At 52.5% G+C, this 27,896-nt stretch overlaps 6 protein-coding genes across 6 annotated transcripts; 4 read left to right on the top strand and 2 right to left on the bottom strand.

Moving 5' to 3' along the window:
- Positions 1-3,693: 3,693 nt before the first annotated feature.
- On the top strand, positions 3,694-5,647 carry B0H65DRAFT_505740 (uncharacterized protein; the record flags this gene model as incomplete). Its single annotated transcript, XM_062828009.1, has 2 exons — positions 3,694-4,496; positions 4,561-5,647. 2 exons carry the CDS (start codon positions 3,694-3,696, stop codon positions 5,645-5,647), a joined length of 1,890 nt encoding a protein of 629 aa, XP_062687288.1.
- A 9,278-nt stretch (positions 5,648-14,925) lies between these two features.
- On the bottom strand, positions 14,926-17,355 carry B0H65DRAFT_62816 (uncharacterized protein). Its single transcript, XM_062831180.1, has 5 exons — positions 16,384-17,355; positions 15,960-16,207; positions 15,843-15,901; positions 15,566-15,630; positions 14,926-15,093 (listed from the first exon to the last, which is right to left on the bottom strand). The coding sequence occupies exons 1-5, from the start codon at positions 17,178-17,180 to the stop codon at positions 15,054-15,056; spliced, it is 1,209 nt and encodes a 402-aa protein (XP_062687287.1). The 5' UTR covers positions 17,181-17,355; the 3' UTR covers positions 14,926-15,053.
- Positions 17,356-18,460: 1,105 nt separating this feature from the next.
- B0H65DRAFT_62805 (uncharacterized protein) lies at positions 18,461-21,133 on the top strand. The gene has a single exon (XM_062831179.1). It carries the CDS (start codon positions 18,765-18,767, stop codon positions 20,883-20,885), a length of 2,121 nt encoding a protein of 706 aa, XP_062687286.1. The 5' UTR covers positions 18,461-18,764; the 3' UTR covers positions 20,886-21,133.
- Positions 21,134-21,832: 699 nt separating this feature from the next.
- On the top strand, positions 21,833-22,664 carry B0H65DRAFT_585518 (uncharacterized protein; the record flags this gene model as incomplete). The annotated part of the gene is made up of 1 exon (XM_062830929.1): positions 21,833-22,664. One exon carries the CDS (start codon positions 21,833-21,835, stop codon positions 22,409-22,411), a length of 579 nt encoding a protein of 192 aa, XP_062687285.1. The 3' UTR covers positions 22,412-22,664.
- Positions 22,665-22,834: 170 nt separating this feature from the next.
- B0H65DRAFT_453537 (uncharacterized protein) lies at positions 22,835-26,193 on the bottom strand. The gene is made up of 2 exons (XM_062826148.1): positions 26,044-26,193; positions 22,835-25,975 (listed from the first exon to the last, which is right to left on the bottom strand). Exons 1-2 carry the CDS (start codon positions 26,058-26,060, stop codon positions 23,098-23,100), a joined length of 2,895 nt encoding a protein of 964 aa, XP_062687284.1. The 5' UTR covers positions 26,061-26,193; the 3' UTR covers positions 22,835-23,097.
- Positions 26,194-26,318: 125 nt separating this feature from the next.
- Positions 26,319-27,895, top strand: B0H65DRAFT_453535 (ARP2/3 complex 34 kDa subunit). The gene is made up of 4 exons (XM_062826147.1): positions 26,319-26,657; positions 26,752-27,416; positions 27,468-27,568; positions 27,625-27,895. Exons 1-4 carry the CDS (start codon positions 26,593-26,595, stop codon positions 27,754-27,756), a joined length of 963 nt encoding a protein of 320 aa, XP_062687283.1. The 5' UTR covers positions 26,319-26,592; the 3' UTR covers positions 27,757-27,895.
- Position 27,896: the final 1 nt, after the last annotated feature.

Raw genomic sequence — 27,896 nt, 5'->3', positions numbered from 1 at the left:
TATTAATAAAATTAGCAATTTAGAAGCGGCGGGAGGATATAATAGGTAAGAGAGGAAGCAATAAATAAAAATACTAATAATAGAAGATTCTATTCAATAAGATTATAGAATTAATACCTATATTTATATATTCGAAAGTTTTTAACTAGGTATTCGAAAGTTCCTAGCTAAGTACTCCAATCGATTCGACTTAACCCAACTTAACTAATTAGAAATTATCGATTTGTACCGTCTAGCTATTAATAATAATAATAATAGCTTTCTCTCAAACGTTCAAAAGTACAATTTCTATAGTTTATTCAATTCTAGCTATTATTATAGTAAATTATTATTTATATCCCCTTTTTTATCCTTTAAACCTTGGACCTCAATAAGATTAACTACTATACTTAGTAATTAAATAAACGTTATATAGTCTTATAGAACGGCTTCCCAACTACTAGAAGGATGTCTCTATTTATAAATACCTTCAAAATTAAGCTTATAACGGTAGTTACGGCTCTACGACTTAATAGACGAACTCTTGTATAGAGATTTCGATAGATAAATTATACCCCTACGTATAGCTTCGCTTACTATCACGTACAGGCGCCACCATACAATAAAAGATAAAAAGAAAAAAGACAAAATAGTACAAAATCCCTGTCGGTTGCTGCAGATGGCGCTTTGTACCCTCCTCTACCCCTGTTAAAAACAGATTGAAATTTTGTTGGTTGAACCAAACACGCCCCTTGACCGACGAACGCAACAAACACTGCCGTGATACTGCTACAGTAGCCGATGCCATGGCCTCCACCGTTGCTGCTGCCGGTCCTGGTGCTGCCGGTCATGACAGCGATGACTCTGGATGACGAGAACCAGGCGGATGGCCGGGCTGCCAAGTTGGTTGCTATGCCGTATTTCTTGCATATATGCCAGGGGCAGAACTTGGAATCGTCTTGAAGCAAGGAGCTTCATGGCACATGTTTGTACAGACAGCTGGGAAACGGTGAGTGCCCACATGCCTCTATACAGAGGTGTTTTGCCGGGTTTACTACCGAGTTTGGACATCACCACATTGTTGATATCAGACCGCGGTTGCGGCTCCTTCTCAGCAGCTAGGGATTTGTATAAGACCCTGTCATAACTAACCAAGGAGGGATTCAAAGAAACAAACATTTCCCTTTCTGTCGGGCCCGGTCCGGATAGGCATTCGGCCTTGGACAGTTCCGTTCCGACGAGAAGGAAAAAGCGATTGTTCTCAGCTCCGCTACCTCGTACCAAGCTAGGCACTTCCCTTGCAGTTTCCAGACTCCCTTGGTTCCCATGGTCGTCACCCCACACGCTTACCTTCTCTTGGAGAAGACATCACAAAGAGGCTTGGAGGCTGAGATGCACAACTGAGAAGTGGCTGCTTTGGGCGGTGCGGACATCAAAGACATCTGCTGAAGAGAACTCTTGACAGCCTTCTGACAGGTCTCTGCCGGCCGGCACTCAGGCCTTTCAGAATCTTCCCAGCCCTAGAATTTGGTGCTGTTGTTGATGGTGTACGGCAAAAGTTGGTGGTGGCATGGGGACTGGCAGGTCACTGGTCTTTGAGCCGCGTTTTGGGTATCGATGCCCACCGGGCCATTTCTGCCCAACCCACTCTCGAGGGAACCTTCTCATCCACTCGTTTTCCCTGTTTTGATGGGGCCCTTCTCCGTCCGGAAAGCACCCGTATTGCTCGTTTTCGCTCTCGCTGACTTCCTCACAGACGAGCCATCTCGGTCTCTTGCCGATTCTACACCCCCTTACCGTCTCCCAATCCTTCCCATTCCAGCCGTTGGGCTAGTTGAGCGGCTCGGAGTCGTCCCAAGACCTTTCGATGACGAGCCTGATTCGATCTGCTGAGTGACGGATGATACAGTTACCCTTCTGCCCTTATGCTCCCAAGCCCTGTACGCTATCCCCAAATCCGACCCCCCTAGCGAGGCAGGCTTTACGTTTTGGGGGATAGGCTGTCCCGATTGGGAATAGCTTCTAGCGAGAAGCTCCATATCCGCCTGTCAATCCAGATCGCGCAAAGCTCCTAGCTCCCGTATCAGAATCTTTCCACCACATCCGCACAGCATCCGTAGAGAATCCGCACAGCATCCGCACAGCATCCGTTCTTTTCTTGAAAAGGCTTGGCGAAACGGAGGGTAACGGAAAGGCAGAAACACTCGATCCAGTTGCGGGCTTTGGGTGGAGTTGGGGCCAAGTCCCTGGCTGCTTCAGCTTGTTCTGGATGTCTTGCTCGTCCAACGCCGCCGTCTCCAGGCTCCGTCCTTCGGGCGGGTGTTCTACCAAGTACTTTCAAAGACCCCGGTCCGTCAACCGGCCCCTCTTCCCTTGTTGTCGCACCCCCTCATCGCTGCTCGGCGAAGATTGTTTCTCGCCATGGCCCATCCCCCATTGAGCAAAAGAGAAGCAAACCGGCGCCATCCTCCGCAGTCCCAAGATCCATCCACACATCCACCACACATCCACCCTGATGTACCACGAGACTTTTGCGATCCAAGACTGTGCCATGTTCAATTGGGCAGATCCGTCACGTCGCAGCGGCCGGCCTGACCATGGCTGACCACACTGACCACAGTCAACATAAAACATAGAATAAGTAAAGGGCACCACCCCCTCTGCCCACCATCCCAATCCCAAAGTCATTGATTGACTCTGTAAAGATCGTTATTTGCCCAAAGCAGCATTGCGCCTGCCTTGACCCTGACTTTTGTCTATTTACTTTCACTTCTTTCGTTTCTGTTTTCTCGCTTCTCGTGGTGGTCTGTGACTCCCGAAGAACGCACCACTCTCGTCTTTACTCTAACGACAACAACAACCACATCCCGTCAACAACAAACAACCTCAACAACAACCGACAACCGAATAACCCCTCTTTCCCACGGACGGCAGCGCAGTGCGACTTACACAGGGAACAAAGTGTGAGTGAGGTGCCATTCCAATTCCTCAGGTTCCAAATTTTGCACACCCCCTCACTTTTTCAGTTGCAATCTGCGACGGTACCCTCGCCCTTTCCTCCCGTGTGTCTTTTGGCTCTTCACACTTTCCTTCTTTCGCTACTTCCCTGGGCTGTGCTACCCTGGGGGGGCCTGGTACTATAGTGGTGTATCCCGACTACGGCTTCCACTTTACCTTCCCACCCCAGCTTTCTCTTCCCCACTACCAAGCCTAGATTTCTTATCAACTACCTTGCGCACCTCACCTTCCATCTTATCCTTCAACATCATATCATCCCCTCGTCTTCTCCCTCTCTTTGCAATTCTCGTTCTTCATTGCTCTTTTACCTATCCTTCATTTTCCCCTTCACACACAAGGCAACATCAACTGCCTCTGAACCCAACCGCAACCCACCCACACACAGCCCTTCAGGTGTCTGACAGACGGATCCGAACCTGGGTCTTCCCGCACACCTTGCCCTGCTTCCCGGCTTCCCACTGCAGACTTTGGCCACCCAGACACATAAAGCAGCCGCTTTCCATGCTTCTGCCCTCACCGCTTCGCCGTCCCAGCCACAGGCACTGACTCAGCCATATATCAGAAAGTTCGCACACAACGAAACAACAAACTTTAGGAGGAGTAAAGATTCGCTGCGTGTTTTGCATTGCAGTGCTTCAAGTCAAGGAAACAACCACTTCGTTTATCCCCACCACAAGCACACCCACATAGCCCACCATGGGCTCAGCAACCTTCCAGCAGCCTTCCTACTACAGGACACCGCCGTTGAACGTCGACACTTCCTGCCATGGTCGGGAATTCTTCGATGACGATGAGATCCTAGACGATGACATCCTCAACCAGAGCACCCTCAACTCGGCTTTGGAGATGTCGCCGCCCTTGACCGATAGCAGGAGGGATTCGTTTGCTGTCTCGGCCACTACCTTGTTCTCGCCCAAGTCGGATGATTCCTGGCCTCCGGTAGAGATGCAGAGCGTCCCGTCCAACAACCCCTTCTTCGGTCAGCACAACAACAACCCCTTCATGCAGATGGACCAGAACCAGCAATCAACGTATCAGAACCACTGGGGCATGATGAGCTCGGGCGCCGCTACCCCTCTTCAGAGCTTCGATGGACTGCCGCAGGCCGAGTACGAGTCATCGACTGTTCCTCTGTTCAGGCCCGCTACCGTCCAGGCTCAGACGCCCTTCAGCAACCCCAACAACCAAGCCGTCATGTTCCAGCAGCTCGGCCACCATGGCATTCCTGCCGTTCCCGCGTCGCCTCCCAAGGAGCATTGGATCAACCAAGAGCTCAAGAACCAGGCTATGGCCAAGCGCAACAGGCCGACTACCCCGCTGATCCGCTCCCATAACGAGCTGCGCCGGGGGGATGGCATCCGCAAGAAGAATGCGCGCTTCGACATCCCTGCTGAGCGCAACCTCAGCAACATTGACCAGTTGATTGCCCAGTCCACCGACGAGCAAGAGATCAAGGAGCTCAAGCAGCAAAAGCGTCTGTTGCGCAACAGGCAGGCCGCGTACGTTTACCCCTTTTTCCAGGTACTTGCGGATTGGACCATCCCATACTGACCCGTCGAACAGTCTTGACTCGAGGCAACGCAAGAAGCAGCACACGGAGCGTCTTGAGGACGAGAAGAAGCACTTCACCGAGGTCATCACCAACATGGAGGAGCAGATGAATGCCCTACAAAGGGAGATGGAGCAGCTCCTCCGCGAGAAGCAGAGCTACGAGGCGTACATTAGCGAGCTCAAGAACGAGAAGGAGGAGATCATCCGCGAGCACACCATCGAGACGGGCGATTTGCGCAAGAAGGTCAACGTTCTGACCAACCACGTGCAAGCCCTCGAAAGCGCCGCAATGTCGACACCGCCGGCCGGTCCGAACGTGTCCGGCTTCCCCGGTGCCTACGGTGAGATGGAAGGCATGGCCATGGATGGCTCTTGGGATAACATGCCCATCTTTGGCGAGTTCACCATGGAACAGCAGCCTTCCGAGGTCAAGCAAGAGTTGCAGATCGTTCCTACCAAGAAGTCCGAGGTTTCCCTTTCTACCGAGAGCGAGAAGTCTCCTTCGCAGGGCGGACTCCTTTTCATGCTGTTCCTTGTCGGCGCTTTCGTTCTTTCCAACCGATCGCCGCCTAGCATTCCCCGGGTGTCTGAGGACATCCGTGTGGCATCCGCTACCCTCCTCGACAATGTCCTCAAGGACGCTGGCTTGCCTCAGGCCGCTTCCGGTCTCGAGGCCATGGCTCCTCAGCCATCGGGTTCCAGCTGGGCCCAAAACACCGGGTCATCGTTGCCAGTCGCCGCCTCCGGCATGGATGGCGTGGCACCTTCGATGCTCGGTGAGATGGCTGACGCCTTGACCCAGCCGACCGAGCAACAGACCAACGAGCAGCTCTTTGGGTTGACGGCCGCGCAATACAACGGCATCAGCTCGCAAGATTTCCTGCAAAACGCTCCCGCCGAAAGGTCCACGAGCAAGGGCAGACGCAATCTTGCCGAAGCGCTTGCCAGCATGCGTGCTGCCGCCAACAAGGACTCTGCCGCCGAGGTCTACACTCGGTCACTCCTATGGGACAAGATCCCCCGTGATGTTGTGCGTGACTTTGCGAAGATGGTTGCTGAAAGCCAACAAGTTGCTGCGAGCAATGAGGCAGAGGCATAATGTAATGCGGTTATGATGATGAGATAAAAAAATGAGACGAGACGAGACGAAAAAACTTTGACGACGAATTGACGAGTACCAATTACACGGCATTCGGAACGACAGCACGACGACAGCACGACACAGTCATGACGCACCCGATTAAGATTGCGTTCCTTGGGTTTTCTTTTTCTTTTTCACCGGTCTATATGGGTCTTCCGGCTTCCCATCCTTTCGGCTTTTTACTTTTGATACACTTTCTCCGCTCTCGCGACACACTCAGACCTTTGCTGCTCACGCACCCAAAGCTGTTTTGACTTCTCGCGATCCCGCACTGGTCCCGGGACGCTCAAACTCCTTTCTTATTTTGTGTTCATCATTCCTATTCTTTTTTTACTCTCTGGATTATGGTCGATTTTAGCAGGCGAGCATTGCTTTTTTGGCTTTTTGGCTTTTGGCTTTGATGTTTTTGGCGATTTTTTCCCCCCTTGTCTAACGATTAATGTGTTGTTTTGGATATTGGCGCAAGCGATCTTCTGGTGTCTACTGCGTAACCCTTGCCGAAAGGCTGGCTTGGTGGGACATGGCGGGACATGGCGAAAAAGGGGCGATCCCCGGGCTTGATTTCTTTTGGACACATTTGAATTGGAGGGGGGCGATGGAATACTCGCTTTCTAATATTCTTACACTTGTACAATGAACTTTTCTGGGGGTGAGACTTTTTGGCGGATTTGGGCCCGGTCTCTCGGACATACATTTCTTTTCTTCTCACGAAAAATTTCAGGGGGTTCTCATGGCGGTTTTGGGATATCACAGCAACACTTGTACGGGTCATCTACTTGTCGGGAAACCAGGCGAGGATGATTTACCGGTTGCGACTTGCATGTCTAAACGACACAATCTCTTTTCCTTTGTATTATCTTACGATCTACGACACTCTTTATGAACGAAACTTCGGTCTTCTGTCCATCATGAACTCTGGCAGAGCCTTGGGATGAATGAAAAGGGATGAATGACATGAAGAAGAATCTCGGATTGATTGCGGATCGCTCATGAAACTGCGACCGTCATGTCGACGAGGGCCATTTGCGGCGGCGGCACAAGAACCGCCTAACGGGTTACAACATGCAGACTTGAGACACACAACATACATTGACGCGGAAACTGACTGGCTGTGGGTTTTCAAAGAGGCTTTTCGGCCACTGCCAGAAGGAGGAGGAAAAACAAAAAGTCTATACCCGACATTCATTGGAACGAACACACAAATGTTTCCTACAATCAATCTTGTAGCTAGTTAGCGAAGTTCATATAGCGAAACATTCAATGCGTCTGAAGCCCAGACCCCTTTCTCTCAATCGAATCTCGAGTGCCGCTGGCTATACGAACGAATCCAATCCGCCCACTGTAGTACAAAGCCACCACCAACCACCGTCTGAGACCTCTATACCCAACTTTCCCCCCTCACGCAAGTCTTTTTCGCAGCACAAGGTGCTACGTCAGTCGTCATGGGTAGATAGGGAGATGGCGCAGGATACATGAGACGGGCCAGGTATTGCCAAAGCGTCGGTCGGTCGGCCATCTCTTTGACATCCAAGATTGTTCTATTAGAACAGAAGGAGGGTGGGTGGAAGAAACACTAGAACAGGCTTTCATCACTGTCCGAACCTCCAACACAGGTGCTTACCGGCACCTACTTTTCCAAGTCTCCAAGCCGGAAGAATGAGAGGTTTGACCCGGTTCGGTGTTTAGTTGGTTGGTTGGTCGGTTGGTTGGTCGGTTGGTTGTTGAGAGGGTGTGGGAATGGTGTCACGCCATGCCATTACCATACCACCACCAAAGGTAGACCAGTGCCCTCAGTTTTTAGGTAGTCCTCGATATCTACACATTCTTTGATCACAATCACAGGTTGACTTTTTCTAACTGGAAGACTAAACACTTGTTTGTCCACGGTTGCTGTTTCCGCTCTGCCATCTCTTTTACTCCCTTGCCTAGAGGTCAAGACAGCACAGCGAAAAGGGCAGGTTGGTTGGTAGTCTCGATGTTCTTCTTGTAAGTATAAAGTACCTCTTCCAGAGAACTAACCAATAATGTCCGACACCATCCCACCATCTTCATCCATCTCACCCATTCACGATCTTCTCCGCCTGTCTGCCAGCAACAACAGATCCAATTCATCCATTCAGGTATCAATCCCACGCTGCCATGCTAAGTAGCCATATGCAATTAATTAACTCGTTAGTGCCTTAGTGCCGTCATCCCCCCAGTCCAGGTTTATTTTGGATTTTGGAGGGAGAGTGTTCCCACGCATTTGCGCAGGTTCGACATTCACACTCACCCTCACACGATGCAGGCAGATGCGGAGCGGATGCCAAAAGCAGAAAGCATGCAACGCCAATGCAAGGAGCCATACTTCAACGTTAGTTCGACAGCCAGTTACATACGATGATGGAAGAAAGAAAGTAAACAAAACCTTCTGTTGCACCAAACCTGCCAGCCGAGTTGTGCCGCCGTTTGTTTCTACATACTTTCTGCTTCCATTCTTTTACAGGACTACTACATATCTACCTGTCTTTGGTTGTTACCTCATCAACTTCTCTGCACTTCTGCAGAAGCCACTGTAATGCGAGCGGAAAATCCGGGGTTGATCGGCTCGGTTGTTGAAACTTGAACCGAAGCTGTCTTGGTGGATGACACTCAATCGAATGGAGAGATAGGGAATTAGGAGAATATGATCGCACCCGCGCGATTATTATAAATGCCTAGGAACTGCAGCCTTAGTTGTGTCATCGTACCTTTTTGTGCCATGAAGCTGTGCAGTGTTGCTCTATCCTAACGCAAGGAACGGAAAGAACGCAAGGTACAATGCATCACTCATTGGTAAGTGTAAGGTACAGTTTTTTTGGGAGTTCCTTGGGTTGGTATTGAAGACTGGAAGGAACTGGGCCAAAGAGAGTTGGGGGTTTGCCAATTCGATTGAAAGACAGTAGAGATCGCGATCGCGAGTTGTAACTGAATCACACCGGTGCAGTGTCTGCCTTGGGTTCTGACAGGAACCTGTGTGCCTGTGTGCTCGTGAAGCCTCTGGAGGGCTGAGGACTTAAGAGGGGTGGCGTGACCACACATTTCCATCTGGGAGGGGCTTTCAGTGGTGGGTTGGTTGGTTCGTTCCTTCCTCCCGGTTCCTTTCGTAAGGCCACAAAAGGGAAGGGACGAAGGGATTGAGATACACATACGCACACAAATAACCAACATTGAGGAAGGAAGGAAGGGGTAAAAAAAAAAAAAAGGAAAGAAAAAAGAGAAAGTATTGAAACCACAAGGCGAGCAAGGCGATTGGGCAGCAATGGGGATTTGATTGGTTGGGATTGAATCCCGGCCTTCCACCTTCATCATTGTCCTAGCCCTAGGTACGACATTGTCCCATTGTCCCATTGTCACGGCGCGGGCCTCAGTTTGGGTCGTCAGCACGGTCGGGCTAGGTCAGGTCAGGTCAGGTATATCCGACCCCCCCCCCCCCCCCCCCCCCCCCCCCTTTGGCCTTGCCGTCTGCCTCGTAAGGTGAGGTCGGCCAGCGGGCCAAGCGGTCGCGCGCGCGGGGGTTAATGTTCCATGTTCCATTCATCATCAACTGAATTCGCGAACGTCTTCCCCCATCTTGGTAATCGAATTGTGATGGCCAACCCAGCCCAACAGGAACCAATACGGGACATCCGATCCGACATCATCTCGCGCCCAAGCCCGAAGCTGACCTGGGGGCTGATCAAACCGAAGCAAGGAAGCAAGGAAGACTCATGGAAGGAATGGGAGAACAAGTTGTCTGAGATGATACTAGTCATTAGACATGCAGCGCTTGTAATGGTAAGTGGAAAAGCACAAGATGAAACCTACCTCTACCTTACATAGTCCCCCCAAATTGTGGACGTTGTGCTCCCTCAATCTCAAACATACGTGCTGTTGCGTTACAGTGGACCGAGTCTGCGGGTTTCCGTCACGGTGTATCTACCTACCTACCTAACTTAACTTTGGAGAAAGGAAAGAGACTGGGAAAAATATCGGACACAGGGAAGTTCCGGCGTCAGTTTTCCACCGTCACTAAGCACACACAAACACACGCGCGGCTGAGCTTGAAGGAGAGACATTGCATCCCATTCTTTGCAGGTTTGGCGTCAAGGCTTCTTTCCAGCCACATGGAGGAATGAGACCGACGGGAGATTCGGGCCCGAATGATCATTCATGATGCAGGAAACACGGGCAAACCCGTCGACGGGTCGTTGATAAGTCATTGCTTTCTCTCCTTGGCCACTGACCGAACAGCATAACTCGGCGTCCTCGAACCGTTCGTTCAGCCTCAGAAGCCCGTATACCCTTGTAAGCGATGCCCTCTCGCTTGAGGGACGCAAGGGAAGATCCAAGCCATTCATCATAGGTTCATCATCAATCCAGTCTCCAGGGCCTTATTGTTGTGACGGCACGCACGCCTTGTGTCCGAACCATTGCCCAATGTCATGTCATACCCGACCTTCCAGTCTCGTGGGCCTTGGTCCATGGGGGGATTGTTGTCGTACATCTATCTCTGCCTCGTATCCGGCTGAGTATACCTAGCCAACAAGGACCGGAGGGTATCTATTTCTCAGCCGCTATTGTGCCTTTACCCTTTACATCGTTTTACCCAAGGTTGCATACTGACTTTGTTAGAACTCTCACCTAACTCGCGAGTAAGGGGGTCTGTAAAACCACGGCAATACCAACTCGCGAAGGTGGACAATACAAAGACAGTCCTCTTCATATCACAGGACTACTGGCTATGTTGTGTGACAGCAATGAAGGATAGAGACTGCCGCCTTTGCCGCCGCACTCCCTCCCGCAGCGGCAAGATTACCTCAGGTTCTACCTGCTGTCTTCCATTCCTTCAGCTCCTTCCCTCAGGCGCTTTCAACACTCTCGTGAGCCGCGAGTCGTTATCGCTACGTACTTCGACTGTAGCGCTACTACGTCTGGCCAGAACCAAGGAGAACAACAAGAAAACCTTTCCCCCGTTCTCTCCCCAGGACTTCCAGGTCTAGCTAGCGCTTCACACAGGAAGGTCACAGCAAGGGCACCGCGGTGTTAGTACGGTGTGTCTCGGTGTCACCGAAGCACGGAGACATACGACTACGAGACGGCGTACGGCGTACCGCAGGACTTGGCTGGGCCGCTGAGGCTTCACTCCCGTTATCCGTCAAGGGAGATCCTTTTTTCGTTCGAGAAGCTTGACTCTGACAAGAAGAGCAGGTGGTACCGAGCAGAAAGTGGATTTTGCATGGACGCAATCGAAGGAAGCGAGACATTCCATCGGATGTTCTCCAATCTTTCTCTCGCAGAATGTGCCGTGAGAGAGTGCATGTTGAGAGGCGCCACTGGCATCCGATGAGCGAGCTTGGACCTGAAGGTCTGGTGGTATGTGGTGATGGTTGGAAGATTCTTTCACGAAAGACCAGGCTCTTTGCAACGCAGAGCTCGGTCTGAGACCTTTAGACTGCGTTTGTTTTCGTACGGTTGTCGTATAAAGGGGTCTGTACGACTGTTTTTGTACGAAAACCGTACAAAAGTGGTATCGTTTGGTCGGTTGCCGTGAGAAAATGCAATCTGCGACCCCCTTATGTTAGCCTCGTATAGCCTTGCCCGGGTTAGGGTTATATATGGCCAAAAAACCGTACATTTTTCGGCATAATCGTATAAAACGACAAAATGTATACATACTCGAAAATATAGTCAATACCGTACAGTAATCTGCTGCACCCTATAACTCCAGGGGCTCAGCGTATGCGTGCGACGCTCAACCCGCTATAACCCCCTATAAGCACCCTATCGTCGCAAACGAAGCGACAATTGACATCGCAGTATAAGGGGGGTGCAGATGGCTGTACGGTGCATGTGAAAAGTGGCTCGAGCTTTGCCGTATAAAGCTATACGACTAGATTCTCTGTACGGCAGCAGTACGAAAACAAACGCAGTCTTACCGCGATTGTATCACCGACGCCTCTAGCACAACAACCTCCCAAACCCGGCGATGACTTCCAAAACAAGAGGAAACTTAAGCCGAAGAAGTGGTTTAACATCCGGACCGAGCTGCGTCACCGTGGTCGAGACGACATGATTCGCGTTAGCGACCGCAGCTGAGTGAATGCATGATCATAACATAGATGAGTGTGTCAAACAGAGTGGGAGAGATGACCGCATGTACTACTTGAACGGGAGCAGATTTGAGGGTATTCGGTCAGAAGATGTCAAACTGTGAACTACAGACCATGTTGTCGTCTCTGAGATTGCGTACTCTAGCGCCCAGGGAGCATGGGCGATGATAGACAAAGACCAGAAAAAGGGGCAAGTAAACAACATGGGGGTAGGGGGGAGGGGGGGTGCACAAAAAGCTCGGTTGGTCAAAGCTTTTGCCGATCAAGCGACCAACTCGAGCGAGGGCATTCCGACCAAGAGCCCTCTCTGCTCTCACGAGCAAACACTCCGTTGCTTTTCACCCACTGCACTGCAATCCCGTCCCCACGCAATGACAGAATCGATGCCTCTGCAGACGACATTCTGGATTTCTTTGCGGAAATAACTACATAACCACATGAGCTAACGTAAGAAATCTGCAGCAGCCCCTCAGCCCCTCCAAGCTTTGTAACAACAGCGAATCATACACCGGGCATAAACCTGCATCTAGTTTAACGGCTTACGAAAGAACTGGACCCCTCCTCCGTTTTCTCGTCTGCAGGGCATCTCCACTGCACCGTTCCGGCATTCTCCTCCGTCCACATTACTCCGACCACAGCCGAACCCCAACATCCACCTTTGCAAACATCACGGGTCGGATCCGCCGCCGTGCTTACCGGAGTTGTTTTGTGGATATGTGCGGTGCGGGCGCGGGGACCTCGGCCGGCAAAGCCCCAACTAGAGATACCAACAGACAAACATGTAATCGGCACCGACTCAGCCGTTTGTCGTTTGATATCAGACGACTGATCATATGGGTATCAACAGTCGGAACCGGAACCGATTCGATCACTGAACGAACCACATCACCACTCACCACTGTAATCACCACACATCGAAACGCCCGGCACCGGGCATCGCACCGGGCACCTCGGACCACACCACACCACCAGTCCACCACATGGCGGGAATCGGGAAACCGACCGACCCAGCCGACCCAGAATGACGGGTAAGGCAGTTGCATATCGCATCGGAAGTGATCAACCACCGAGTCTTCACAGCGAACCTCTTCAGCCTCTGTATCTTGAAAGAAAAAAGGAAAACCCTTACATATGCAAAGCAACATCAAGTCTTGGACATTCTTTGAATCTTCACTGGCTCTTGCCCGTTCAATCGGGACAGCAAAGCACGGAACCAAAGACGAAAAGAGATTTCCTTGCAGTCGTTAGCGGACCTTGAATCGTGAAGTTCTTACGACTTGCATACGCTGCGGTGGGCTGCCCGTTGGGTGGGTGAGTGGGCTGAAGCCTGAGTGGGAATGTGGGATGTTTTAGCGTAGCGTAGCGGTTTAAGGGGTCGGCATATGCATGCACTTATGCAATGCAGCTGCAGACAAGAAAAAATAATCTGAAACGACGTTTCAGGTTTTGGGAGGTTTGGTTGGGTCAGGAATGGAGCGCAGTCAGTGGCAGTGCCCGGAATGGGAGCCGAGAAAAATTTGTTCCAATCCACAGTTGATGTTTCAGAGTTTCAAGATGCGGATGCTTCGCAGCAGCAGTCAGTCGTGAGAGAAAAATGAAGAGGTTGGGGATGGATCATCATCATGGATCACATGGATCACATGGATCACGATGGATCATGATGGGGAATCATATGTTCTGAGGAAAGGAAAAAAAATAGATCTGAGAAGTGATAGAATCCTTGATATTGCTCATGGTGGTATCCGGAGATAAAAACAACAATGACTGACGGTAATGGCAACGGTAATGGCAACGGTAACGGCAGCAACACAAGGATAACAACCGAAACCGAAAACAACAATAACAATGACAACGACAAAATGATCCTCAACGATGACACTCTACGGTATCTAAGGTAACCCATGAAGATACCACAGATGCCTACGATTATGGACAAAAGCAACCTCACATTGCATGCTATCTCGACCTCCAATTTATTCTACATTGTGGACAATACCTACCACCTTTACTACTCAATACCCACGAATTCTACCCTGTCCATCCTCATCCCTCAATCTTTTCAACAAGAAGACTCCCAAAGTGGTTGCATAAACATTTGACATTTGACAAATGACACATGCAATCCTACACCCGCCTCCCCATCTTCTCTCATCCTCATTGATCTACCGTTCGATCGATTCGCGAGCCGCAGTACTGCAACCCTTCACTGCACTTCTCCGGATACTTGACCCGGACCCGGACCGGGAGTGAAGGAAATCCAACGACAGACGTGTAGTAAACAAACGTTCAACCTCTTCCTTTTTTTGTTGTAGAGCCTCCTGTGTTGAGTGGCGGGAATGGTAGTAGGTAGGTAGATATTGATCTTTGTTGGGCCACACGACCCAGCATGGAATATCATGGCATCGCCATCCGCCAAACGTCACAAGGACTGCCAGGCGGGACCAAGCAATGTCTTTTTGTTTTCTTTGGAAAGGAGAAGGCTGGAGGCTGGGAAGGTGTGAAAATCATTTTCAAGTGTCGTTCGTAAATAGAGAGGCCGGTAAACCTTCTCTTGCTCGCGCAGAAAGATATACATAGATACATCGCTGTTTAAAAACCACACGTGAACATAACATGGAATCTAGACTTCCATCACGTACCTATCATACCTTACCCACTATCCCATACTCCAGCAGGGATCTACGACACACGCGTGGGTTCCTGGTAGGTAGGTATTCGGGGACTAGACCGAAGTGAAGGAAATAGCAGGCACGACGACCGATGGCATGGCTGGGAAAGGAGATCGAGCACGAGCTCCGGATTCCGGGCGATCCTGATCCTGATCCTGATCCTTCCCGATCCTGCACCCTTTGCAGTGTCTGACACCGCAAACCACACGAGACCATGTGGTTGAACTGCGGTTGCTGTTGCCGAGTTGCTGGTTGGCCTTGACACGGGTCATGGCCGTGAACGTTGTCATTGATACTATTTGTATTTGATATATGTTATGGGATATCATTTCCTCCTGGTAATTGTAAACCAAAAATAAAAAACCAACGCTGCCTACCTAACGCTCGTTGACTGACTGACTGACTGACTGACTGACTGGCTGGCTGTTTCAGATCCGGCCGTTGGGACCATAGATAGCACAGAGATCAAGTGTCTAGAACAGGTTTTTGGGCTCTTTTCGCACGGTAACCCTGTTCTCGCCTTCCCTTTTCCCTGCCCTTTTGAATGTTCAAAACATCCCGATGAATAATTGGACCCCCCTCCCTTTACTTCTTTTTTCCCGGGTCATACTTTTCCTTCCAGATCCTAGTGTACGACGATGGGTTAGTTACTGTGGTCGTGGTGTGAAACGGAAGGGGGTGGGAAGCAAGTGTTAGAGTCCGGAAAAGAGTGAATCTGCGTGAATGGAAAGAGAAAACGGAGTGATGTGCTCGGCTGCCGATTAACGTTGAAGGTCCAATTTTAGACCCAACTTGGCTGTCCCAGGATTCAACCTGATACTCCCTCAGGAGGCGGCTGAGAGGAGACTGCCAAAAAGCAATGCACAACACCACAGCATGTGAGAAACAGGGCGAGCAGAGTTGCTTGGTCGTTGATGACCCAGGGAAGTACTAGCACCCTGTCACATTGCCAGTCCCCAAGTCATTTCTGAGAGACCCTGCTTGCGGCTTCGCAATGTCCCGATACTCGGTAACCGTCGTCATTGGGTTGCGTCGGGGTGTTGTTGGTGGGAAAGAAGGCGGTTGATGCTGGGCAAAAAATAGATGAAAGCGCTTACCATGTATTACCCATGATCTTGTTTCCGTTCTTCTCCGCCAGGCGGTAATATTTTGCGGCGGTGTACTGATAGTGAGAGTTGTTGGTCAGCCTTATGTGTGATATATCTCTTTGAAACGGTCAACCGAGGTGAATCTCCCCTCCGAATTGCCCTGCTGACCAAGCCTCATTGATGCCCAATAGTTGTACAAGAAAGCCAGAGCCCACAAGGCTGGTCCGGGGAAAAGGAAAACATTGTGGTTCGCAGATGATGGCGTGTTGATGTGTGCAATACTAACTTTGTCCTTTTTGGTGCCGAATCCTTCCAGGTAGCACCATGCTACTTCGTTCATGGCGTCTTTTCATGGTAACTGTGTTAGCCCACCATTAGAAACAGGTGCTCGGGGGAGACGTACCGGAATCTCCCAAATTCGCCGCTGTCTCGTAGTATTGTTTCGCGGCTATCGGGTCTTTAGGAATACCCCAGCCATGACGGAAACAATTTGCCAGTTCAAATATGGCCAGGACGAGCTCGCCTTTGGCTGCGCCGCCCTTCTTGAGCCCAGCCTGGAGAGCGAGTTGTTCGATTTCGGCGGCGTTTGAGGCTGCTGCTGAGAGGTATGTCACGGCTTTGGCTGCGTCAGGGGCACATCCCCATCCGTGCCTGCATTCGCGTTAGCGATGGACAGATACACCCGTATACAGTTGTCATGTGTCACAGAGCCATTGCCGCAACAGACGCAACAGAACATCCTGGGCAACACACTCGGATCACTGCCTTACGAACAAGCACAAGAGACGGATGGAACACCGGAGCGGAAGAGATAAGGAGGCACATACCGCAAAGCAAGGCCGTACAGAACTTGGCTTAGGGGATTATTTGCCCCTTCCGGGTCAGCCAGTTTTCCAAATAGAGCAGTGGACTCCTCCAAGTTTCCTTCTTCATGCAACTTGATGGCCTGCTGGATATCTTCATCAATAGCTTTAGACGAAACAGCTTTGGTTACAGGCGGAGGAGGCGCGACAGGCCCAGGTTCGTTCTTCAAAGGCCATTCTTCCGCTTCGGCAGGGCCACTGACACTCCCAAGGCGCATACGGGCAAAGTCGTTACTAACGCTGCGGGTAGGGCTAGCCGGACGGGTTCCTGGGCGACTGCGAGCCTCGGAGTTTTTGCGTGCCAACATGGTTGCGCGCTTCTCCCATTGAGCCTCTTTGCCCTCCTTATCTTCATCGCCTTCGGGAACCACAATAGCAGGCACGGGCGGCAGATCCTGAGGCACATTCTCGGAGCTCACTGGGCTACGGTGTAAATGGAATCGTGACATGCGCCTGGCAACGGTTGGGCTCTTGGGGTTGCTGCTCATAGATTGACTACGACTGCGATTGCTGCGGAAGACGTCCAGACTAAGGCGACCCCTTGCTGGCGTTCCTGATGCCGTCTCGGGGGACAGGTGCGAGTCGTGGTCGGCATCATTCTCGGTTATAGGGCTCGCAGGAGGAAAAATCGTCTCCTCGGTAAACGTATCGGTACGGACGAACGTGATTTCGGGGGCACCGAGGTGCGTATTGGGAGATGGGGAATGCGTCTCGGAGTCGCCCTCTTCGTGGCTGTGCTTCTTTTTTGCGAACAGGCCCATGATAGTGTATAGATACAGTAACGATTACAATTGCAGAGTATGGTGTCGGGTATCGATATATAGTCGGTTGGAAAATGGGATATAGAATACGAAGCGTAGTTGTAGGTAGGATTGTTGTCTGAACTGTTGATGTGTAAGCGCCGCGCGGCGTTCAAGTTGGTCGGGAGTTGAGACGACGACAAAGAAAGCGGGTGGTGTTATATCCAAGAAGGCGTTGGTTGACAAAGATGTCGTCGGTCGGGATGGCGGTGATGTTGTTGACTATAGATTCACGGACTGGGAACTTGGAGGAGAAGAAGCTTGTGTAAATCGGGGTTCTGTGCCCGGCGCCATCGGAAAGGACGTAATCTTTCAGTCTTTCAGCTCGTCGGCGAGTTGGAGGCATCGTTCGAGGACGGGGAGGGATCTGGGTTCGGTTCGCGACACGCGGAGATTGGACGAGGTCCCCAATGTCCAAATTGTTCTAGGCTGGCGCAGGCATAGGGCAGGCATCTCCAACTTCCCCCTCCACCGCAGCCAGGCACCGCTCGAAGGGGGTAAGGGTCTCCCTTGTGTGGGACAAATAGCGGGGCTTAGCCGCTATATTTGGGGTTTGCTGGAGGCTCTGGGGAACCTTTTGGGGCAGGTCTCCCGCGGCACGAGGCTTCCATTGGGAGTTGGGGCGTTGGTTGGTCCGCGCTCACTGTCTTCCCGACTTCAGTTGCGTTTCATGACAACATTCGCAGGCGCAGTACGTGATGAAGCCTCCATTATCTTCGCCTTCTCTGTCATCTGCTCTCAAAGTTCCCTTCAGCCTCTTCTCAGTTATCAATAAGCCTCTTCTCATCAGGTATCAACTATAGTGACATGCTATCAACTCCGGTACGATTGTTGCTGAATTTGGATCCGTCGTGCTACGATGAAAGCTTCACACATGAAAGATTCGGATGTAACAAATATTCATTCATGAGTGTATTATAGAAACTCGGGGCACCTCTTCAGCTTTTTTCGAGCTTTGCCGAATGTTGATGAGTGCAGTTGCAGTGTTCCATGAAAGTGGCTGCCCGTGCTCAGCCAGTCAAGATTTGCGCTATGAAGTTGTCTCCACACGCCTTTCCCCACAGAGACAATTCTCCTCAGTGCCTCAGAAAAGAGGCTCGCCGAACTGTTTGCATACACGGGCAGAGCCATTACTTGCCTCGAGCTGCTTGCTAACCTACCTCTTCTCACACTGTTCATCGATACCTTCACCAACCTGTTTGTTTTGAATTGACTAAATGTGAGGCGTACGTGCCCCAGGCTCCGTGGACGCACATCTAGCTAACTGCGAGACAAAGCAAATTCGTAATTGGTTCCCACTTTGCTCAGCCGTCGATTGGACACCATCTCCTCTGTCTAACTCCTTTTGGAGTAGTCTGCACGCCACCAGTAAGAACGCCGGACAAGCAAGCACGCAGCCAAACCACCACCGGACCACCGACGATTATGATCGGGCGACCATGAGCCAACGCGTCGGTGTACTGCACCAGGTCTGCTCTCTTCACACTCTATGACCAGTCTTGCCACCTTGAAGACTGCTTAAATTTCGACATAAAAACGGCGGTTATGGCACCCAGGAAACCTCCGCCGCCCCCAGTTGTGCGCTTGACCGCCAAAGGAGTTCCGGCCAAGAAGCGTGGCCCAGCTCCAAAACCAATATCAGAACGTCCCTGGACGGCCCCAAAGCCTGTGAGAAGGGTCGAACGCTCTTATACCAGGGAACGCAAAATCGAGGTTCTGCAATTCCTGCTGAACCATCGAATTGCCGATTATCGTCCACGCAAGGCACCTCGTCGTCGAATCGGCCAGCCGCCACACGAACAGGAACCCGTCCCCCAAACTGCGACCCGCGACGCCAACGGACAGCTGGTCTGGTATCGTGCTCCTACCTATGTTGAGGCTTCCGAGTGGTGGAAGATTCCCATCCCAACCATCCAAGGCTGGTGGGATTCCCGCGAGAAAATCCTAGAGGGCACAGGCATCGAGCTGCCCAAGTCAGCTCCAGGTGATTCCCCGGGTTCCGATCAGCCAAGACCGGGAGCCCGTGTTGAATTCATCGTTAATCCGCAAGCACCTCAACCGGCATCTCGAGAAGGATCTGAACAGTCACAACCTCAACAGCAACCACAACAGCAGAGGGGATCTCAGCAACGCGTGACCATGACTGGGCAAGGGAACCGTGACGGAGCCGCCAGGAATACTCCTGCTCGTGCTATCTCAATTTCTTCCGCTTCTTCCACGCACACTGGGGCGAATGTGAACTCGCAGGCTGCTCCAAGACCGCCCGTTGCCCAGGTGCCGCCGACAGGGCCACGCACACCTGTCGTTGTACAACCTGGTCAGCAACTCGACAGACCTCCTGCCCAATGGACGGTGAACCATCATCCCTATGCTCCTCGTCCTCCTAGAGAGCCGTCTTACTCTCAACCGCCTCAGCCTCCACAGCCTCAGCCTCACCCTCCATTTTTCAACCCCTATCAGCCTAAGCCTAACCAAATCCCGCCGCAGTATCATCAGTTACAACCTACGTATCCTCCGCAAGTGGCTCATCATCAACCGCCCCCAGGATACCCTTATCAGCCGGGACCGCCCCCATTCAATCCTCAGCATGGCTATGGCCAGCCTCCTCCTCCTCCTCCTCCCCCTCACTATGGTCCTCCGCACCAAGCCCCCCATATGCCAGGTCCTCCTCAGGGCCACCCCGGCTACCCGCCATATCCCCAACCTGGCCCAGGAGGCCCAGTATACCCACCTCATCAAGGTGCACCATACCAAGGAGGACCTCCGCCACAGCCATACCCGGGAGCCCACCCGGCACCATATACATATGGTCCACAGTTCCAGGTGCCAATGATAGTTCAGTTTCCTCAATTCACGCCCTATTATGCAACACCCCAGGCGCCTCCATACGCGCAGCCTGCTGCGCCTCCTCCCAACCTTCCGCCTCAACCTCCCCCGTTTGCACCGGGCGGACCGGGGCAAGTTCCCGGTCCAGCACCGGGAATGGTGCCAGTGCCACCATTTCCAGGGCCGAGAGACTTTAGGCCGCCCGGACCAGCTCCCCCTCAGCCTGTCCCCGGTCCTGTAAGCGTCAATGGCAGCACCCAACCGCCTCAGGCGGCGGCTTCCGGTCCAGCCCCGAATCCTCCGGTGACTCCTCCGAGACAACAGCCTGCGGGACAGCCATCGGACGCACAAGAACCGCAATCCGAGTCAGATGAAGCGTCACCAGCCGGTCAGTTATTGGCCGAGCAAGAGGCCAGGAATACGGTGCAGGACAGCCAGGGCCAGGAACAGTCGGCTGACAAGCGGCCTGCCGAGTCGGTATCATCTCCGGAGGCTGGAGCAGCATCGGAAGAGCAGGACCAGGAGATGGGCCAGGATCAAGACCAGGATCAGGACCAGGAGCAGGACCAGGAGCAAGACCAGGAGATGGACCAGGATGTGGACCAAGAGATGGCTCAGGATCAGGAGGAGCATGATGAGGAGCAGGTACACCACTCATCTGCAGACATCTCCGCCAGCGAGGAAGCTGACAAAGAGGACGGTAACAACGTCTCAAATGAGACCCATGAAAAGCCACAGCAGGACGGAAGTGCAGATATGGATTCTACAAAAAGAGGCCGGTCCCAGAGCACATCCCCAGTGTCGACACCTACTTCCCCTGCTTCAGAAGAGGAGTCATGATGGGTACAGCTGCCTGGGCCAAGACGGAACGACAGCATGGTATTCATCCGTTGGATAAAGGCCACAAAATGGGAGAAGAGACCCGGAACAAGCAGCGTAAATCTCAAGGCATGACGAACCGATTGGTTGATGAATTAACGATGTAGAGGGACGGAAAATGCAATCAAGAGTACCTTATTTTGGATTAACCGGATTATTAGGTAGTTAACTCCAACCAAAACACAAATATATACAATTGGTCGTTTCCATCGATCCGTCCCTTCCTCGCCTCCAACTCTGATAGGAATATAAACAAAGACTGGGTGAAGAACTGTTAGAAACATAATCCCACACTCAGCCGGAGGGCCTGTAAGCGTCTGATTATCCAAGATCTCAACATGGATCAAGTTGATTTTGTTTGGGGTTCGATTCCACCACTCGGTCCCAAACACTGGCTGTCGCGTTTGTATCCTGTGACATTGGACGACATGACTAAACTCATCGCAATCCTCGCGATATCCATGATCCACGAGTCGAGGCCACAGAGAAATTCGTGAGTGACTGCCCTTTCCGTCGGATCATTGGCATAGTTCACCCACACAAACCAGAGTCACCCCCTCCTTCGCAGGAAAATAATTTCACCCGCTCGATCTTCAAATCAACTACAAGTAGTCATTCTCAACGCTTCCTCGCTAACATTCGAATCTCGCGGCGCCTAGTCAAGCAGGTCCTCGACCGCGAACCGTCAAAGTCAACTCTGCTCAACCGCCATCGCGCCTTCCCTAAGAAGCAAAGCAGAAAAGAACTTAATAGCAAGGCGTCACAACCGCCACCCAGCCAGTCAACTGCCCCTCACCATACAATCTTTATACCACCGCATCTCACACCCTTCGGGAGGCGGAAGTAGAACTTGAACATCACAACCTTCTTTATACCAGCAGCACCCCACCAACGAGAAACAATACAAAATGTGCCAAACAACCCTCTACAAAGACACCCACTGCAAGCACCGCTGGATGCGCATCACCACTCCTTGCTTCCCAGGAGCCGGCTTCACCACCTGTCCCTCTTTCTCTTTCAACAACACCCACACCCACAACAACTACCTCTACGACCACCACCAATCCCCCGACGGCCTCTGCCACCAACCCCTCTGCCCTTACCAGCAACATCCCCACCCCAACCACTACACCCCCAACCACACCTCTCCCTTCTCCCCTCCCTTCTCCCCGACCCTCACCCCTTCCATCCAAGCCCAAGGCCAAGGCCAACTCCAAATCCAAGGCCACAACACCTGCCACATCAACCTCCCGACCTACCCCTACCACCAAATCCAGCATAACTGCCCCCACCACCAGCAGCTAGTAGCCAAGCCCGCTCCCCCGGCTTACATCGCCCGCGCCGAGCCGTGTCCGGAGTGTGATTTAAGAGGGGTGTATGATCGGAACCAGGTCAGGATGGTTACGAAGATTAAGAAGGGGGTGAAGCTTGGTGGTGGACCGAGCGGGGGGGATCCAGGGGTTGAAGTTAGGTGTTGTGTTATGTAGGGGATGAGTTGGTTGGGCTGACACTTGACATTGAGGGGTGAAGGGGAGGGGGAACAGGGGAGGGAGGCGATGTGGAAGGGGAGGGAGATGGGAGATGGGAAGATGGGAAGATGGGAGGTTGGGTTTTGAAGGATGAGAGGGTATGTTGGGGATGGGAGGATCAAAGGATGAGAAGGTGAAAGGCTGGAGGTTGGGAGGATGGGATGTGGAAGATGGAATGTGAATGGGGGGGAAGATGAAGGGAAAGATGGACGATGGATGACGGGTGGTGGGTAATCAGGTTGCGGCACTACAAAGACGACCCCGTCTAAAGACATCCATGTCACGCATTTCTACTCCGGAAGCTGAGGTGAAGAAGGACTTCCGTTGATGGACACAGGCAAAGACATGGGACTCGGAACATCAAAGGAAAGAAAGAAATATGCAATGCCGTTTTAAACTAGATTCCAACTCCAAAATAAGAAACGTTGCCCTATTTACCACTTGAGAGGAACGGTATCAACAACCATCCACCATTGCCTCTCCTCTATGTCAGACACCGTATGTATGTTATGTATGTGCTGCACAGATTTGTGCTCCCCTTGAGCCCTTCTACTCCTCTTACTTCTACTACCCTTCTTCCTCCACCTTTCCATCACCTATCATGTTGGCTTTTGCTCTCGCCACCAACCCCATCCACCAGACAATTAAGAAACATGCACGAAAGCACGCTTCTTAACCGCCTTGTTCTCCTCATTCTCCTCCTCCCACTTCTCATCAACATAATCCTTCACGCTCTTATGCTGCAACTGCATGCCCACGACCTTGAGCGCCGCAATATTGTATCCCATCTCGTCCTTCTGGCGCTTGAGCGCACCACGCAAGTTGGTGCGGATGCCATCCAACATGGCGCGCATCGTCTTGCTCGCCACGATCTGCTTGTGGTGGGTCTTGAGCATGAAGAACAGAATCCTACAAGTAAGCGGAATGTTCATGGAGCGCATGGCAAAGATGTTGAGGAAGGTGAAGAGCATGGGGACGGTGGCGAAAGGGAGGACCAAGAGGGCGTCGTGCAACGCAGACGCCTTGATCTTCTGCAGCACGTTCATGACGTGCTGCTCAGCGCTGATGTTGCCGAGCGCCATGAAGAGCACGTTGCGCTGCGGCGGCGCCACGTTGGGGTTCTGCTGCTTGGCCTCCTCCCACTCCTTGATGGCGTTGAGGTCGGCCATGCCGAGCTCGAGCGCCTCGGCGATGCGCTCACCCGCCATGAGCGTCTCGACCGTCTGCTTGGACGCGGCGCCGACTTCGCGGTTCTCGTCCTCGGCGTCGGGATCTTGCTCGAGAGAGGTGGTGAGTGTGCTCTCGTACAGCTCTTCGATCTCCTTCTCGCGCTCTTCCTCGAGGAAGATCTGTTCGTCGGTCTCCTCCCATACGCGGATGCTCTTGTCGTGACTGGCGCTGATGAGGAACTGGCCGCTGTGAGCGACGGCGATGGCCCAGATCTCGCCGTGGTGGCCGTCGATCCTCTGGATCTGCTCGAACTTGTCGGCATCCCAGTACTTGATGGTGCGGTCCTTGCTGGCACTGAAGAAGTGGTGGCCGTTGCCGTCCGAGTTGTGAGGAACGAAAGCGACTTGGAGGATGGAGTCCTGATGACCGAAGAGGGCCTTGTGGCAGTCACCGAAGTCGAGACCCCAGATTCTGATGTTCTTGTCGGCGGAACTTGTGACAATAAGCTTGTTGTCGTAGGAGATGTCCATGCTGAGGACGGGCAGCTTGTGACCGTAAAGATTGAGGTAAAGCTTGAGGGAGTCGACGAAGAAGACCTTGACAGTGCTGTCGAGAAGAGCAACAGCAAGCAGCTTCGCGTCGGGGGAGAACCTGAGACTCAGAATATCGTCTGATACCTTGAGAATCTTGGACTGGACAAGCTTGAGCTTGGGGGTTGTCCTTGACGTGCCAAGAACCTGTTCCTGAACGATCTTGAAGTCCCAGAACTTGGCTGTCTTGTCAGCACCACCAGAGACAACGGACTTGCCGTCTGGGTGAACCTGTAGTGACCAGATGGCATGGCCCTCGTGGGCGTTGACGCTCTCTAATAGAGATGCCGAAGCCACATCGTAAAGCTGAAGCTCGCCCTCCTTGGTTCCAACCACAACCACCTTGTCGCCAGGCAAAAAGGAACAACAGAGAGCGTAGCCACACTCGAATGTCCGGATGCATGTGTTGGTCTTGATGTTCCAGATCTTGAGGGAGCCGTTTGCTGCCGAAGCCAGCATCTTGTCGTCTGAGCTGATGGAGAGGGCACGAATGTCTGTTCGGTGTCCGGGAAGCTCTACCGCAAGCGCCTTGTTGTAGTCTGGCGCATCACCCTTGGACTTGAGCTTATCCTTTCCAACAATCGTATATGTCTCGAGCAGGTTGTTGGTGCCCCCAACAAGGAGCTGGAGATCCTTGGTTCCTTGACTAAGGGCCCAGGCGACCGACCGAACCTTGCCTGTTGTACGAACGATAACGTGCTGCACGAAGACGTCGGAGATGTCTGCTTTTGAGATATCGTCGGCCTTGTCGTCCTCCTCTTCCGCCTCCGCCTCCTTCTTGCCCTTCTTCGCAGCCAGCTCCCTTCTTCTTCTGCGCTTCCTTGCCAAGCTCTTCTTGATTTCGGCCTCATTTCGTATCCTCCAAATCTCGACAGACTTCTCGACGCCATGTACCGCAAAATAGTCGCGACGGGGGTGGAAGATGACCTCGGCGGCCCTTTCTTTGCTCGAACGATGTAGTGTGCCGCGATCGTGGAGGAAGTTGATTGCTTGCGAGAGATCGACCTTGCGTGCTGAAGAAGCGAGTCCTGCTACATCCAAAGCCCATACCCTCATTTCGCCGTCGTTACCAGCTGTGACGCATCCGCTCAGGTCAGGTGAAACACCGAGCGCCCAGCACTCGCCGCTGTTCTGCGCCACATGGGTCTCGATACAATGCCGTGATGACAGATCCCAGAGTTTGATGAGCGCATCCTTGCCGGTCGTCAAGAGGAATCCTTCTGTCGCTTCATTGTCCAGGACCATGGCCTGCTCTTCGTCGTCGCCGCCCTCGGGTATTTGCGGCTCGGGCTCGATAAATCGCAGTCCTGTGATCTGATCCTTGTGTCCCCGTAGCTTGTACTGGCCGACTTCGGCGACCAAATCCCATACGATTACATCTGTATCCTTTGCGCCACTGACCAGGCGCACTCCCGATTTGTCGAAGGCCAGTATCGTGATTGCCGACTTGTGTCCATTGAAGCTGACGATGGTGGTGGAGATCTTGCTATCCCACAGCCTGATGCTGCCGTCTTCGTAGCCGACAGCGAATACGTCGGGATCGGTCTTGCTCTGGGCGATGGCGGTGACCTGGGCCTTGCAGTTCTCGTCCTTCCAGCGGTTGAGGAGCTCGCCCTTCTTGATATCCCAGGTTAGAACCTCATTGTTGGCGGCGACAACGGCCTGGCCGGCGCCGGTGCCAGACTTGTCTTTGGAGGAAGTCCAGACGAGATTCGAGGAGCTGGTTGCGACGACGCCGAAGGACTTGGAGGGCTCGAACTTGCTGTTGTATCCGTGTGTATTAGAGATGTCATCAGGCGAGACAAAGAATGGGAGGATCGCGGAACTTACAGGTATGATTTGACCATATTTGCGACAATTGGACAGCCACTAATACAAGATGCTGCTCCAAAATAACATGCGCAAGGTCTCTCGCGATTCAATGTCCACTATCACAATCGTGTCGCCGCTGCGCAGTGGGTTGCCGTCCCTGAACTTTTTTTTGGCGTTGCCCGCCGGCAAGCGATAAGATAAGAACTTGGGTCGTTTCCATCAGCCACTGCCTGCCCAGTCGACGGCCTGGACGGGTTCTGCGGGGCAATTTCCAGGCTTGGCGGCATGTCTCCCGGCGCCAGAGTGGAGCCAAAGTGCTGAAGCCTGGAGCCAGCAACGTCAGCCAGCCTTCCATGCCCCGAAGCGAGGACCTGACCTTGTTGGCCGACCTCCAGCTGCTGCTGCTTCCATTGCTCTGTAGCACTGCCCGCCCGTGCTGAGGTGACCGCTCTAATAGCTACCTACCTATCACGGCCCCACCCCCGACACTTGAACCAACGCAACTGACCCGACCCGGCTTCAACAACTCGACGGCGCCGGATATATACACGAGGAATTGCAGTCACCATGTTGCTGCTCGACTACCAGAACGTCCTGATCCAGGCGGTGCTCACCGAGCGTTTCGCTCCTGGGTATGTTTACCAAGTTTCCAGCCCGAACGCGCAGTGCGCCTGTCCGCCCCTGAACTTGCACTGACGCTACCGCCGCCGTCACCGCGCATTCCAGAGCTTCCCCCGTCAACATCGACCAGACTGTCTCCGACTTTGACGGCGTCGTCTTCCACATCTCCACCCCCGAATCCAAGACCAAGATCCTCGTCTCTCTCCAAATTCGATGCTTCCCGGATCTCGTTCGCTACGGCGCTGAGCAGGTCCTCAACCGCGAATATGGCGATCTCGTTGTCCCTCCCGAGCCCGGCTATGACTTTTCCATCCAGGTCGACCTCGAGAACCTCCCCGCCGAACAGGAGGCCCGCGATGCCCTTGTCATGAAGATTGCCTTGTTGAAGCGCAATGCCATGGCTGCGCCTTTCGAGCAGGCCTACCAGGAACACTACGCCCTGAAGGAGGAGGCATCCAAGTTCACATCCGAGGAGGCGCCACAGGGTGTCCGTGAGGGTGAAGAGGTCAAGGCTATTCAGTACCGAGAAGAGGAGGCCATCTACGTCAAGGCCAGCCACGACCGTGTGACCGTCATATTCAGCACCATCTTTAGGGAAGAAACGGACAGAGTATTCGGCAAGGTCTTCATCCAGGAATTCGTCGATGCCCGGCGCAGAGCGATCCAGAACGCCCCTCAGGTGCTGTTCCGTAACGATCCTCCTCTCGAGCTGCAGAATGTTCCTGGGGTCAAGAATACCGGTACAGGCGAGATTGGTTATGTCACGTTTGGTATGTTGCCCAACAAGATAAGCCGTGTGTGGGCTTGACTAACAGAAACAGTCCTGTTCCCTCGCCATCTCACTCCTCAGCGGATGCCCGATGTTATCTCCCATATCCAGACCTTCCGTGACTACTTCCACTATCACATCAAGGCCTCCAAGGTAAGTGCATTGGGAAATGTGATGGGCAGAGATCTCCTTCTGACATCTCGTCCCAGGCTTATATCCACTCGCGTATGCGGAAACGCACCGCCGACTTCCTCCAGGTTCTCCGGAGAGCCAGGCCCGATACTGAAGAACCTAAGGAGAAGAAGACAGCGAGTGGAAGGACATTCAAGGCAGGCGCTTAAGGAGTTCATGCAGCGGTTTGTGTATCACGTTACGGTGCCTTTACTTGAAATTACTCATGTCAGTCTATCGGCAAAGGCGGCCGAAGATGACCACTTACAGCTATCCAATACAGACAACAATGTTAATCACTATACTAATC

The sequence above is a fragment of the Neurospora tetraspora genome (assembly GCF_033439725.1).
Source record: "Neurospora tetraspora strain CBS 560.94 chromosome Unknown B0H65scaffold_1, whole genome shotgun sequence".
NCBI classification, from domain to species: Eukaryota; Fungi; Ascomycota; class Sordariomycetes; order Sordariales; family Sordariaceae; genus Neurospora; species Neurospora tetraspora.
Note: the sequence above shows the minus strand (reverse complement) of the source record. Positions and strands in the feature narration are given on the sequence as shown.

Bases quoted from the DNA above. Each gene is read 5' to 3' on its own strand.
- B0H65DRAFT_62805 (XM_062831179.1), top strand. From the start codon at position 18,765: ATGGCACCCAGGAAACCTCCGCCGCCCCCAGTTGTGCGCTTGACCGCC.
- B0H65DRAFT_62816 (XM_062831180.1), bottom strand. From the start codon at position 17,180: ATGGGCCTGTTCGCAAAAAAGAAGCACAGCCACGAAGAGGGCGACTCC. The intron at 15,902-15,959 runs GTACGTCTCCCC...TACCATGAAAAG, and splicing joins GGCGAATTTGGGAGATTCCG to ACGCCATGAACGAAGTAGCA. The intron at 15,631-15,842 runs GTTAGTATTGCA...TCTCACTATCAG, and splicing joins TCGGCACCAAAAAGGACAAA to TACACCGCCGCAAAATATTA.
- B0H65DRAFT_453535 (XM_062826147.1), top strand. From the start codon at position 26,593: ATGTTGCTGCTCGACTACCAGAACGTCCTGATCCAGGCGGTGCTCACC. The intron at 26,658-26,751 runs GTATGTTTACCA...CGCGCATTCCAG, and splicing joins ACCGAGCGTTTCGCTCCTGG to AGCTTCCCCCGTCAACATCG. The intron at 27,569-27,624 runs GTAAGTGCATTG...ATCTCGTCCCAG, and splicing joins ATCACATCAAGGCCTCCAAG to GCTTATATCCACTCGCGTAT.